The 13973-nt window shown below is 36.0% G+C and overlaps 1 protein-coding gene across 2 annotated transcripts in view; it reads right to left on the bottom strand.

The window, feature by feature from the left end:
* Positions 1–1149: 1149 nt before the first annotated feature.
* The window catches only part of PLOD2 (procollagen-lysine,2-oxoglutarate 5-dioxygenase 2), a 77414-nt gene continuing 64590 nt past the window's right edge, over positions 1150–13973 (bottom strand). Inside the window, exons 12-20 of one of the 2 annotated variants that reach the window (XM_067555677.1) lie at positions 12317–12442; positions 10889–11030; positions 9594–9656; positions 7564–7677; positions 7077–7142; positions 4095–4199; positions 3696–3842; positions 3195–3320; positions 1150–2396 (exon numbers count right to left, since the gene is read on the bottom strand). In XM_067555677.1, coding sequence (XP_067411778.1) covers positions 2241–2396; positions 3195–3320; positions 3696–3842; positions 4095–4199; positions 7077–7142; positions 7564–7677; positions 9594–9656; positions 10889–11030; positions 12317–12442 — 1045 coding nt within the window. In that variant the 3' untranslated portion in view covers positions 1150–2240. The remainder of the gene's footprint in view (positions 2397–3194; positions 3321–3695; positions 3843–4094; positions 4200–7076; positions 7143–7563; positions 7678–9593; positions 9657–10888; positions 11031–12316; positions 12443–13973) is intronic. The other variant, XM_067555761.1, reaches the window with a different exon arrangement.

Genomic DNA, 13973 nt, shown 5'->3' with positions numbered 1-13973 from the left:
AGTTTACCTATTCTTCCAATATTCGGTCAATGCAGAGAAGTAAATGAGTGTTTTGTCTCAATGTTTTAACATTCCTATCAGCCTGAAACAGATTTAGTAACCTCTATGGATGAGTAACCAAAGGTAAGGATTCTAGTAATGTGCGTCTGAGCAAGGTAAAAGTGTCTGCTGTCCAAGAAGAGTCTAGCTCGTTCACACGGCTCAAAGCTGAAAGGGTGAATTAATGAAAATATAGATGTTTAACAATGAAACCAAGTCTTCAAACAAATAAGAATCAAAAAGTAAATCAGTGAAAAACAAAATCTAAACTATAGAAGCAAAAATTATGCAGAGTGATCTGCAAAAATCTCTCCTTGTCCTATTTTCAAAGTATCTCTTTATAAAGCTTTATTATACTGACCTATATTAAGCTGACCCAGTAGCAAAAGGAATACTCTGTTCCATGCCATCCTAACAGACCGTAGGCAAACACTCAGAAAAAAACATGTTTGTTTTAACAAAGGCTGCTTTCATGCTGTAGAGTTCTGAAGATTTTCTGAATTTTATAATTTGCCCAAGTGCAGCCTACATCTAGCCAAAAGCAGCTCATTCAGTCAAAGGTATCTGCAAAATTGGAATTTATTCATGTCAGGAAACTCAATGTGCTGGTGCATTTCTGAAATATGTAAGCATCTGCTTGAAATGGAGAAAAGAATAGAAATACGGGAAATGATAACTTGGAAAAAAACAAATTGGTCTCAAAACCACTCTGACTGACCTACAGTACTGGTGTGAATTCCCCTCAACACAGCATCAGTCAGGGTACTGGGGGAAAGGGTTGCTGTTTAGATCACCATGAAACCCTGCTAGCAAAAAAAGGATTATTACAACAAGCAGCAAACACATTGCTGCTGAAGCTCTTAAAACTTTGCCCATCTTGATAATGAGTGAAGCACTGATTAATGAGAGACATTATTCAATAGCAACAAGTAAGTAGCGGTGAATACTCAGAATATTTAAAAGAAAACTTTTTGCCAGCATAAATCATGATTCCCATGATACACAGTAGTTCCTTTTAAAATTGTTAATTAGTAAATACACTACATTCTAAAAACAACAGTTTTGGATATATTGCCATCTTCATTAAGACAAACAATAAAAACTGTTACATTAATTTAAAATTACCTTTTATTTTTCACAAGTTTTTAAACACATTGTGCATTCTGGCGCCTTAGGTTCCATGGTTTAGAGTTTGCTTCAAGTTTCTTTAAATTACACACAGTAGATACAGTAGGAATATTTAAAACAGATTCCTTTAAAATAAATTGTAAGTCAAACCTCTCAGGTTTCAAAGAGTGACTTCACCAATTTCATTTTCCTGATACAAAATTCAAGTAATTTTAAATAACAGAAAATTGTGTTTACAAAACATCCTGATATTAAAATTTACCAGTGTTCTGAAAATAGGATTCTGATTCCCAGTATCAACCTGGTGCAACTATACATTTAAAAAAATAGCTCATTTTAATTGAAGAACACTTGGTAAGGAGAAGTAACTTTAATGGGATGAGTTCTTCTTTAAAACACATATTCGCAGTTCTTGACAAAAACATTTTTTAAATCTAACTTATTTAATCTATTCCTCAATCTCTGCAACACATGCTTTCTTTAGGAGCATATAGATGTTGATATTTAATATAAACTGAATATTTTAAAAAAATTTTACTGAGGTGTTGAAGTGCACCTCAACACACAACAAATGCTTTTGCTTAAAACCAAAATTTGTGTGCAATTCTGCTAGGGTATGGGGTTCACTTGATGCTAATTCTCTATGTGGTTCTTTTATTGGTATTTATAAAATATGCACAACACACAACTTTATCTGCATCATTTTACTGAATGAAAACCACAAGAAAAGATTTGGAGATAATTTTGTATCTAGGAACTTTTCATTACAGAAAAAACATATTCATTTAAAAATGCATTTCTATTTTCCCTCCCCACTCCACCCCTCAAGACAGCAGAGTACAGAAATAAGCAGGACATTTTTCCTTTGTGACTCAAGGCTCAGAGCAGACATTTCGAAGTATCCAACCTTTTTTAAAGTTGTTTTTTCAATCTTTTAGCTCGAAGTAAAGCTGCTGTTTAGAGGAACTAATTTAGAGTTTCTTTTATCACCATCTTCTTGGAGGAAAACTATAAATAAGAGTTGATGTCATAAAGAACCAACCACTGGTTTTGAAGAGGCAGGAAAAATAAAATTAGGGATCGATAAATGACACTGCAATGTATCTTGTTCCATTTAAAATGGGAAGTCCTTCGTGTAAATGAGTAAGTCTTCCTGGATGCATGAAACTCCATCCTTTCCTGGGTGACTCAATGGAACAGTTGTACCTAATAAATTTACATCCACCTCCCTGTTGCAAAAATGAGAAGACAAAGGTCTTAGTTTGGGTTATAATTGCATTTACAAAGTAAAGATTTTCCTTTTGGCCAGCAATTAGAGTCTGTTATTGTTATTAACAGATACTAGTATGGATAGAGAACTTCTGTGGTTAAGTAAGGCATATTTCTTAAGCAACATTTCCTTTGCAGCAGTACATGTGGCACCATCAACACATGGCAGTAGGGATTTCAGTCCCTTTTATTTTGGTAACCACTGCAGAGCAGCTCCTTTAAACAGCCTTAGTGGTATAGTTGTTTCCAACCAATTGCCACTGAATAACATTGCTGCAGGTGACAGTCTAGTTAACCATCTTTTCTAGGCCCTGCTTCAGGACAGCCGCTCTATTTGAGACAGCACATTTGTGCATGATTAAGTGTTTTCCTTTATCAGGGCTCTCGAGCTGAAGCATCATTCCTAAGGTGCGGTTTTGAAAATAAGCTAAATAATTTAAGTATGGGAGTGGAGAATACATCACATGCATTGGTGGGCAAAACAGAACAAGTTGTTCTACCTGTGGATCAGTTAATATCTTTTAGAGCCAGATTCTACCACCATTAAGTTGACTACTACCATATGCCATGGGTTGTTCCATTGACATCAATTAATAGGGCAGCAGCAAACGGTTCATCTCAGCAACACATTATCTCTGTTGCATGTCTTTTCCTCTTACACAGGGTCCTAATCATGTCTATTTGGATCCAAGCATGGAAATGATTTAATAAATTGAAGAAGAGCAATATTTAGTGAAATGAATAAGTGATGGACTTACCTGAAAATCTTCTCCTACTTTATTGAGAGCAATGTTGATTGTAAAGGTAGAGGAGTCATGATGAGGTCGGAGGGAACGCTGTCTGTCAGTAGTGTATTTGACAACAAAATTCAGCATGGCATATCCCTGAAATAAATGTGTAGTAATCCAAAGGATTTCTCATCAGTGTGTGAATTTCAAAATCAAACGTGCTTATTCATGGAAGCTAAATTTTAAAAACTACTTACTGGCAAGCGTTTTTGCTTAAAATCCACGTCAGAAATGGTTACAACATTGGATTTATTTTACCAATCAAATGAGGCAACACAGCGCAAGTCTGGAATATTTTCAATCAACACATGGAGTAACACATTTTTAAAAAATATATAAATAAAACTGAGAAAAGTGTAGCCTCCTTTAAGATATTCCACGAGTAAGATTCTGAGATTAATCTAATAAATCATTCACTACAAATTAACCACTCAGCTCAACAACTCACCAATAATAATTTTAAGAGTTTACCTTTGTATAATAGCCAGCAAAGACTTTTAGTGTTACTGGTGCAATGAATTCTCTAATAAAATGTAGCCATTCACCATCCAGTCCAATTTGCTTCATGTGAATATCATCAGTTGGGACATTTTCGTAACCTCCAGATATACGACTATCCTAAAAACCAGAAAGGCCTCAAAATGTGATTATTTTTTCAGGACTTACATAATACAGGCTTTAATTTCTTTGAAAACCGCAGACATACAGAACTACAACCAAGACAATAAGTTTCATTTTTAACTAAGCTTTTAGTACTTGCAGACTACACTTTGCAGGGCACTTTCTAATGAAGCACTTATTAAACATTAAAGTACATGAAGACCTGCTATTAAAGATGTACCAGTTTTATTTACAAGAGATGACACTTACACGATGTTTTCCTCCAGACCATTGTCCATAATGTTCCATTTCCTCTACCAGTTCATCACAGGCAGTCTCCGAAAATATGGGAAACCAGTACACATCTGGACATGGCTATAAAAAAACCCCATATCATTATTGGTTTAGAAGTCATATTTGTTACTGCAGTAATTTTTTAACTGTTTTTAAAAAAGAGCTGGGTAGATTAATAAAAAAATGCCACTATTTCCACTCTAAGTCAGAATTCAGATTTATTAAAGTAATGAAGGAAGTTCTGATCCGTAGCTGCATTTGCACTGAAGGTGGCAAAATCTAACAACCAGCGTAATACAGCGTGCCTTTTCATTTCACTTTGAAGTGTTATTTATTGTGTTTAGTTTGCGTACCTGCTGGGAAAAAAATGTGAATTACAATTACTTTAAGCTTACCCTCATTCATAAAAAATGTTTAGATATACAGGAGAAAAAATTGATCTGTAAAATCTAGGATTACTGTCATCTAAACGTGCAAATCTTTGCAAAACTTATCTTTGGAAGGCAAAATCTGCATGTGTCAGTCTGGGATATTTTAAGGGGTCTCTCCTCTGATGTCTCCAAGTACCACCCCAATATATGGTGTCTGCAATGAGCATTGCTTTGCGAGTTCCTATTGTCCAGACCGACAAAAAGTTTGTAAAACAGGGAATTTTAGTTACCTTAGTTTGGTTTCTCTTAGGTCTTACTGGTGAAACTGCTCGCCTCCTCCTCTGCCCTTTAGTCTAAGGGCCGAGAGATAGGCAAGCACTGATGAGAGTAAGGCATGAAAGGAAAACTCTTATGACCTGATCTCTCAGCACATCATTGTTATTGACCAACCTCTGACAGCTACCCACTACACTTATTCTCTTTACAGTTTTGTCCATCATTCCTTTTGGGGGTGATTACTTAGGGCTGGCTTCTGCCACTCTCACTCGCACTCAGCAGTACCTTGCTCCAGAATTAGTCTAGGTAATTACAGTGGAACTACTCACAGAGTACTCAGCATGCATGAGGACTTGTGGGAAGTTTTACAGACGGGGAAGATCCTCACAATGGAGTTATCTAGCAGATGCTCTTTTAGGAGATAGATCTCAAAACGTATGGATTTTTCTCAGTTCCATTTGCTGGGATACTAACCAATGTTCACTCTCACTAAGTAAGGACTAAGACAAAGCAATTTATCAGGGATAAGTTTTAATCCAAAAATTAACCCTGAAACCCACCAATCCAGTCCCGTGTGCAGTAATAAAGTCCTGCATTGCATGCTCGTGTGCCACTGACATTGATAGGTAAAGCACTAAAATCTGGCACACACGCCGGATCTGGCTCCACTTTCCTCAAACTGCCTTTTAAAATATATATATTCCTGTTCTACGAAACAATGTATTATATCTACAAAATAACACAGCAGCTGTCTTCAGTTCCCAGCTACTCTCAGTGGAGTGTTCATCAATGTCAAGTCACTGTCAGCATAGCTGGAAGACAAGTGAGAAGATGAAGGGTGGAAGTCTGCATGCTTGCATTGCCATGTCAGTCAACTCCATCTTCCTTAGTTTGTTTTATTTGAACCCTCCAGCTCATCAGCATGGATTTTATGACTGCCTGATAACATAAATTTTAGTTAGATCAATTCTGAAGACTGCCAACTTGACAGTATGTATTCAAGTTAGGTTTGGCATAAATATCCATATTACTACAGATTTCATTTCCCCATCACTCTGGCCCATTCATTTTTTCTCATAAGCATCCCTAGCTCTCTACAGTTTGCATTGAGGATGGACTTGCCAAAAGCACTCAGCATTAGTCTAACTCCCATTGACTTCAATGGGTCTAGAGTTAGGCCAATGCTGAGCATTTTTGAAAAGCCCACCCTATCTATCCATGCTCTCCTATAAAAAGTTAACCCTTCTGTGAAAGTCATTAAATAAAACTCCATGTGCCAAGCATCTGCAATGCTGAAAATCAACCCCAACACTGCCCATATCAACTTCTACGGTAAAATCCGATGGGAGTTTTGCCACTGACGTCATAGAGCCAGGATTTCATCTCCAGCATCAACCTAGTGATTAGGGTCAACTTCACAGAGAATAAAAGATGTAAAGCTGCTGCAAAATGGTTGTTTTACATCATTATCAGTTGTGCCAGCATCTGAGCTACTTGGACACTTTCACTGTTGTCTGGTAAAGTAATCTTTATTTTAAAATAATTTGTGGAAGGTTACTAGAAGTGCATGTGAAACAACTTGGCATGATTATGGTTCTGAGGAATCTACGGGTTTTTTTGTTTTGTTTTTCTAAACAGACTAAATACAAGGATCAAGCAATTCTGAGGTGCAAATGTTAGGCATTTGGCACTAAAATCACTGCACTGAGGGCAGGAGGATCTGTTTGTTACAAAAAAGGGAATAAAGAATATATTTTCCAATTAAAACAACTGGGGGAATTTAAATATAGGGAACGGACTAGAAGGTGAAACTTCACCAGAACACTGGGATTGACATTCTTCCTCTTGTAGAGAGTTCCATGGGGTCCCTTTTTATCTCAAGTGCTCTTCACATCAGTTGCAAGTCTCACTCAGAAAACAGTCCTTCCAACAGCAGTGTCCCTTAGCATTACGTGTGGGTACTGATGCATCTCCTACCTAACGAATTATGACCACCACTTCTTGCTGCACTTGAGTTTTCCTTGGACATCTCCCGTCCAACTGTCGAAAAGGATGAACCTTATGAAGCTTAACAGTAGAGAAAGTTCCACAATGCAAAATTCAGTTCGGTACCCATGTAACAAAATTTCTAATTTTGTGAGGTGCTCACTTCCATTTTGCTTTAGGTCCAGATACACTGTGAGATCTAACAAAATCACAGCTCAATGTGATATGACAGTTGAAGCAATTATTCTATGCCAGTTCAAATGTTTTGTAAAAGTTTTGATTAAATTGATTGTGTTTCTCTCATTTTAATAGTATGATTACCAACCTGTTCCACTAGATTTTCAGTGAAGATCTTTGAGTAGTTGGGGTTTATATAGGTTTCCTTCCAGTCCTGAAAAAAGTGATTTGAACAGATGAAACAGGCCATTTGTTTTATTTTTTAAAATGTATGAAAAATATAGAAATTAAAAATAAATTTTACTACTCTGCAAATACCTTTGATTTCTTCCATTCAAATCATTAAAAACAAATGTTTTATTATATCTGTAAGTTAACTCTTGATTTTATTATCTCAGGAAACATTTGGGGCTTTAGAGGGCCATTTTTACGACTCACACGTGCATTTCTTTTTCCAGATCATATGTCATGTATTTTATATAATATGCTGCTACTGAATATATTATGAGGCATGTGCCTCTTTGTATATTTTAATATTTTCCAATATATATTAACCATAAAAAGTTATAGTTTTCCATATGCATCATATATTGACTAAAACAGTTAACAGTTTTCAAGAATAATCTGATATATACCACAGGGTTTTCAAAAATCTGCCACAGATCATTGTTGTAGTGGGAGGTATTGTAGTTGGCAGTTGAAATAAGTCTCCCAAATTCATGTCTGTTGGTAATGTACATAAAGACACCCTGTATCAAACAAAAAAGAAAATGATGTTAGCAACATTGTTTAGCTGAGTAACAATAAGAATAATAGCTTACATTTTATATATATCTCTGTAAAACACAGACATGTAGCTAAAATATATATATTCTGTGGGCTTGTTTTTAAAGGAAATCTTTAACCTTTCACAGGACACATGCATTTTTTCTATGATCCGTGCTAAAAATAACACATTTGGTATAATTTGTCTTCTAATCACATCAAGGCAACAAATGTTTTGTAATAGTGCAAAGATGCAACTGGAAAAAGAAAACAAATTCAACCTTTTTTGTTTTTTCTTCAGTAAGCCGAGAAAGACCATATATTAAAGTCCTCAATGCTCCTGAAATACCTGTTTTCAAACAGAACTCATACAAATAAATCTGACAAGGAAGTCTAGGGCTGGGGATTCTGTCTAAAACACCGAAAGAAGTGAACCATTAGAAAAAACGTTAAAGTACTGCCTGAACACCAAACATCTAAGTTCTGCATTGCTTCAGACTATTTACTATTAAGTAATCCTTCTGGTGAATTGATCTGAAATAAAAATATATATCTGAAAATACAATCCATGTTATAATTATGATGAGGAATAAAGACTCTCTCAGTATTTGAGTGAGATAAGCCCAAAAATTAAATGTGCTGGTATATTGCTTCATAAATAAAAGCTACAGGATATTAACTTGGCTCCTTTGACTAGAATTAGTAGCGGAAATATTTTTGTTTAAAAGAAATTGGTTTTCTTTTAGTTTAACTGTTTTTCAGACCAACTACACATTTTACAAAGTTCTCTCTCTTTTTTAGATTTGCACAACACAGAGCAATTCCCTCTTGTTTTCTTGTACTTGGACCTCAGTTTTAGGTCTGAAAAAGTGTTAAATTGCCAGCATGGTAAACGTGTTAAACGTGCTCAGTTCTTGGCTCTTCTCAAAACACTAAATAGCTGTAGCAGGGAAAATAAGGAGGGTCTGGCAAAAGTGGCTAAACAATGCTGATCATAACACTTTCCTATATAAGGCACTCTGGGCCTGATTCACCATGTTGCTGTTCCAGATTTATTCAGTGTAACTGTAATTTCAATAGGACTATATCAGCATAAATCTGGAGAAATGCAAATGTAAATCAAGCCCTTCGAGGGAGTAAACTTAAGTTTGTTCTGGTTTTAGAGTGATTTTGTAGATTTGAAATGGGGAAATACTGCTAGAGATGCTATCAGTTCTAGGACCGGAAGGAACTTTTTAAGTGTGTCCAGTCCTCCACACATGTGATTGTAATGCACCATTAGTGTTTGCTTCCTTTTCCTGAAACATGACATTGAAGTTAATGGACACACTGAGATCAACTCTGCAACCCTTCACACATGTGGGGCCAGCAATAGGACTATTCATGAGAGTAAGCATTGCAGGATTTTGCCCAATGACCGCACAAACACAAGCCATAGCAAAACTGAGCAAATGGAGACTTTACAAATAAGACAGGCTAGACAAGCTTTGCACTGTGTCATCTTTTGTAATTTTGAGTAGTATTCAAAAAGATTTTGAATCGTAACCAATTTCATTGCACTAATAATGTCAGTAATTAAAATGTAATGGCCTATATCCTCAAAAATGGCTAATGATTTTGGTTACCTTGATTTCTGGATGCCCAACCAAACTGAGACAACTTAAAAGGAACCGGATTTTCATAAGCATTAAGAGCCCTCATGAAAAATCAAGGCCCCTTACGATGTCTTGATTAGGCATCTGAAGTCACCAGTTTCTTTTGAAAATTTAATTTAAGACTAAAGAGAAAGGTATAGCAACATTTTACTAGAGTAAGTGGAGAGAGGGGAAGGATTTTCCTGCGTTAGAATAACACTGCATAATAGTAATAACTAATGAATTATAAAAAAAAAAAGCAACACCTTTGGGGGTCTGAGCATATGGAATGTTTCCGAAGAAGGGGAGCCTTTTTCCCTTTGTACACTCTAAAATGAAGGAGAAGCATCACATCAGTCGGTCTCTCTCTTTCTCAGAGATATAACTGTGGAAACCTAAAACCTAATACATTAGGTAAACAGCAGCCTTTGATCAAAGACTGATATTCTGAAATAGCTTTTACGGACAGCATGCATCTCCAAGCAAAGCTCATATGTACATGTTAAAGTTGTATCCAGCAGCCCCTTCTTATCTGCTGCAATACAAAAACAAGCACGTTCCAGATAGTCTCATAGCAAAGGTTGAGAAAGAGAAAGAAAGAAGGCAATTCTCTGATGAGCCACAGAGTCAGATTAGTTTAACACGAGCACATAGTAAGCACAGATGGCACTAGCTGATGCTAAGGAAGTTGAAAACAAGAGTAACTTGATTTATTGGGCTGTTCTGTAGAATGAGTACAAACAAATGAAATCATGCCTTGTTATGGAGGGAATAAAAAAATTAATACTTGCCAACTTTTCTTGTTCAATTCAGCAAGCTATTTTTCAATGCTATACTGTCTGGAAATAGCTGTGGTTTTACCTCTTATTTGTCTCTGTTCTGAAACTAGTGTAAATATCAGTACAAATATGGATTTACATATTTATACTCTTATAATATAAATCAGTCTTCATATTACTGACAGTATAATACAAGTAACACTCAATATGCAACACCCTTTAATAAGAGTATCACCATTCTGAAAACAGCTTAAAATAAGATGTTTATATTAACAGCTTCAATCATCAACTTTAAGTATTCTCACTGAAATATAAAACACAGTGTTCCATCTAACTTGCTATAAGTTCCAAACTGTGTAGATTAATGAAGAAATTTCAAGACAAATGGATATACTCAATGATAACTGATACATTAACAAGGTAGCCACTGAGTTCTCCATCATATTACACAATTGTGCCAACAGGCAAGGTAATTACAGTACCTATGAATTTTCACTCTGTATAAATAAGAATAATTGTGCAGTCATATAAATAAGAATCATTGTGCAGTCAGTGCACCAGTCTGCTGGTCTCGAACAAAGTCAAATGCTTCCATTGTATTCTTCTCATTGATTAAAAAAATTTATCACAAAAATCCTAGTATCCTACAAAAAATTGGCTAGTACTTTTAATTAGAAAGAAGTGAACACAATTTAAGTTTAAATACAAACAAGTGTAGCAGGACACATCAAAAAAAATCTGCATGTACTGTTTAAAAGCAAATCATTATACATACACCTTACCATTTCCCGGGCATTCCTGCAGAGTGCCATATCAGGATCCAACTTATCACGAACAAAATAGTTTCTCTCTCTCATCTCTGATCTGAGAGTCTGTCCTTTAATTAAGTATACATTAGCGACATAAGGGATGTTCCAGACTCCTCTGTAAAAGAAGTCCAAGGGAAAAGGTTTAAGACTATGAAAACTGGAATGTGTTGTGTATTTTACAGTTTGAACATCATGAGTTTATTATTTACTGACAAGCCTAAGCAAAGTTCAAGGCAATCATGCTGTAAGGTTCTCAAGATATCTCAAAAACTACAGATGGACTTGAAGGGAGCACACCCTTCTGTAGGGTCAGGACAGTAATTCACATTTTATGAGCTTTTATCATGAAGAAAGTAACACCACCAAGTTATCCAACGTGGATTTAAAATATATAAACATGTCCCTTTTCAGATTAGGTCAGGCTATCAATCAAATTCCTTTATATTATAACATTACACTACTCTGTGAGATGGAGAAAACTAGTAAACAGATTTTATGTTTACACTAACACCCTACTGTAGCTTCTCACAGATGGGACTGACCTCTTTACATTGATACCCAGAGAATGCAACAGGCCATAAATTTAATTCAGTTGGACCAATAACAACGAATAGGCATGTCCACAGTACAATGCACTACTCTGCAGATTTTCCTTTTCTCAGAGGCAGATCTATAAAATCAGTACATAACTGTAAATGATTATCAGGCCAGTAAGACCTTTTTCAATTGTCAGGGCTAAGTGAAGGTCATGGGCACACATGAGAATCAGGCCCCAAGTAGTTTAAAGTGCATTCATTTTGGGAAAAGTTACTGTATGTGAAATGAAAATATTTTTCATTTGCTTCGACTTAGTCTAACATTTTTGTGCTGTTTTAAGGATGGAATATAGACAGCATTTAATGGAACAAATATTGCAGTGACAAAAATGGTTATTAATTTTAGTTTCAACTGCTGATTAAATACTGTGCTTGTCCAGAGGAGATGGGAAAGCACTTTAGTTGTTACACATTTAATGAAGTGTCACTAGGATTCTTTTTTGGCATAAATTCACAACAGCAGATTAACATTATAACTCCTTCAGTTTTTGCAATTAATTAGAGTTCATTTTCATAGTGTAATCATATTCAGTACTGACAATCATTACTTATTAATTAGATGTATTGTGATAGTACCTAGGCCCTCACTGCGCTAGGCCCTGTGACTTTCCATTCCAGGTTGCAGAAGAAGAATAAAAAAAGTGATCCCAGATTATTGAAAAAATTTACTGACAGAATTGACATGAACTGTTCAGAAATTCTCTCTCTTTACATGGAAAATATTGATATTTCTAAGGCAAGGAAAGAATGTATTGCTAACTATTGTACACAGGTATCTAGTGTTCGTGATTAACTTAAAACTTACACTCTGTTCCCTTGGACAATATCCACATAATCTTCTGATCGAGCATAATAGCCATCAGGGCTCAAAGCACCCCAAAAGTTGGACCATAGCTTCCCATGGCGAGTTACAAGTGGAGCAATTATCTTTCTGTAAAAATGATGTGCAATAAGAAAATTAAAATGAACTTTGATACTATTGGCATTAAAACAGTTGTGAGGCTGAAGATCAATGTCTGCTGCATATCAATGGCCTCTCTCACTTCTGTGCTTTGACAGAGCATCAGAATTGAAGGACCATCAATCATCAACTCTTAGAAGCAGCAGTTCTACACTTGAGCTTAAGGGAAATATTTTCATTAACTGTCAGTTTCCAAACCTCCAGCTACCCAAAGGTGAGAACAACAAATAGGAATTCAGTTGCTATGCCCAGGATGCCTATAAATCATAGAGTTTTCAGGCAGAGGTAAATACTATCTTGTCCTCTTTCTGCAGACAGGAGTAGCACAAATAGTTGCTCTTAACAAATCTTAGCTAAGGTTTTTGTAGCAAAGGCCAAAGATGGCAAGGATTTAGATTATGGAACTTATTTCAAACAGTAAAACAACTCGGTAGACATTTAAAACAGAGGTTAGAAGGGAAATGTGACGTGGCTAGAAATGGAAGCAAAATAATGGAAATTCTGTTCTAAGTACTGTCCCCTGGTAGGTCTATTTGTGAAGCTTGTGCTACTTCTGTCTGCAGTACACTGGATCCTAAACGTCTCTTTTACAAAAGTAACACATTTCAGCAAACAAATATAAGCAAAATGACACACCAGCTATGCCTTTATCTACAACTCAGTCCTCATGTCATGAGGTAAATGCAAGGTTGCAACATATGCTGATGGAACTAACATTCTGCCTCTTTCTCTGACCCACCTGAACAGCCTGGCATTACCACTCAGGGACAAATCCTACCTACTTTACTCACATGGGAATTCACAGATCCACATGAGTAAAAGCAGCAAGGTTTGGCCCTAAAGTAGAAAAAAAATACGAGCCATGAATAGTATTCAATGTTGGATCTTTTCTGGAAATTGTAAAAAGCTAACAAATTCTATTTCTATCAGAAATATGTCAAAGTTTAGTTTGTCATGTATCTTGAGAAATTATTTAACAATGAGAAACTGTTCTTAAGAGCAAGAACAAAGATGTTCTATCATCTCCAAGATGAAATCTATTTTTAAAGCTCCAAATACTAAGACTGAAAGAAGTGGGCTACTTTTATGCCTGAATTTTACAACTTTTGATCAATCAATCTTGGAAATCCTGCTTCATTTAATGGACAGCAATGACAGCACGTAGCTGCCTTCAGAATGGTTTATATACTTTTAAGTTCAGATTGGGAATTGCTGTTTGAGAATTGTACCCAGAGATGGTGCATGTTCTTCTATGCAAGACCTTTTGTGAATTGCTAGCTCCCTTGCTTGGTATAAAGAGTCAATCAGAGTATCTTCCTGGTCAACATGGGCTAGATACACAAGAGGACTTAGGTACCTATAGCTGCGCCTTTAGTTTCCTAAACTCCAGAATCAGGCCCTATTGGGATTCACAAAACCCCCACCTACCTGCTTCCGAACCCAGTAGGTGCCTAAACTTGCTTGACATCTACGGTTTCATAGTAAAAGTTCCCCAGGTGTC

Source organism: Emydura macquarii, unplaced genomic scaffold (genome assembly GCF_026122565.2).
Source record: "Emydura macquarii macquarii isolate MOO-44397 ecotype Brisbane River unplaced genomic scaffold, CSIRO-AGI_Emac_v2 contig_18, whole genome shotgun sequence".
Classification (NCBI taxonomy): domain Eukaryota; kingdom Metazoa; phylum Chordata; order Testudines; family Chelidae; genus Emydura; species Emydura macquarii.
This window is presented reverse-complemented; position numbering and strand designations above follow the sequence as displayed.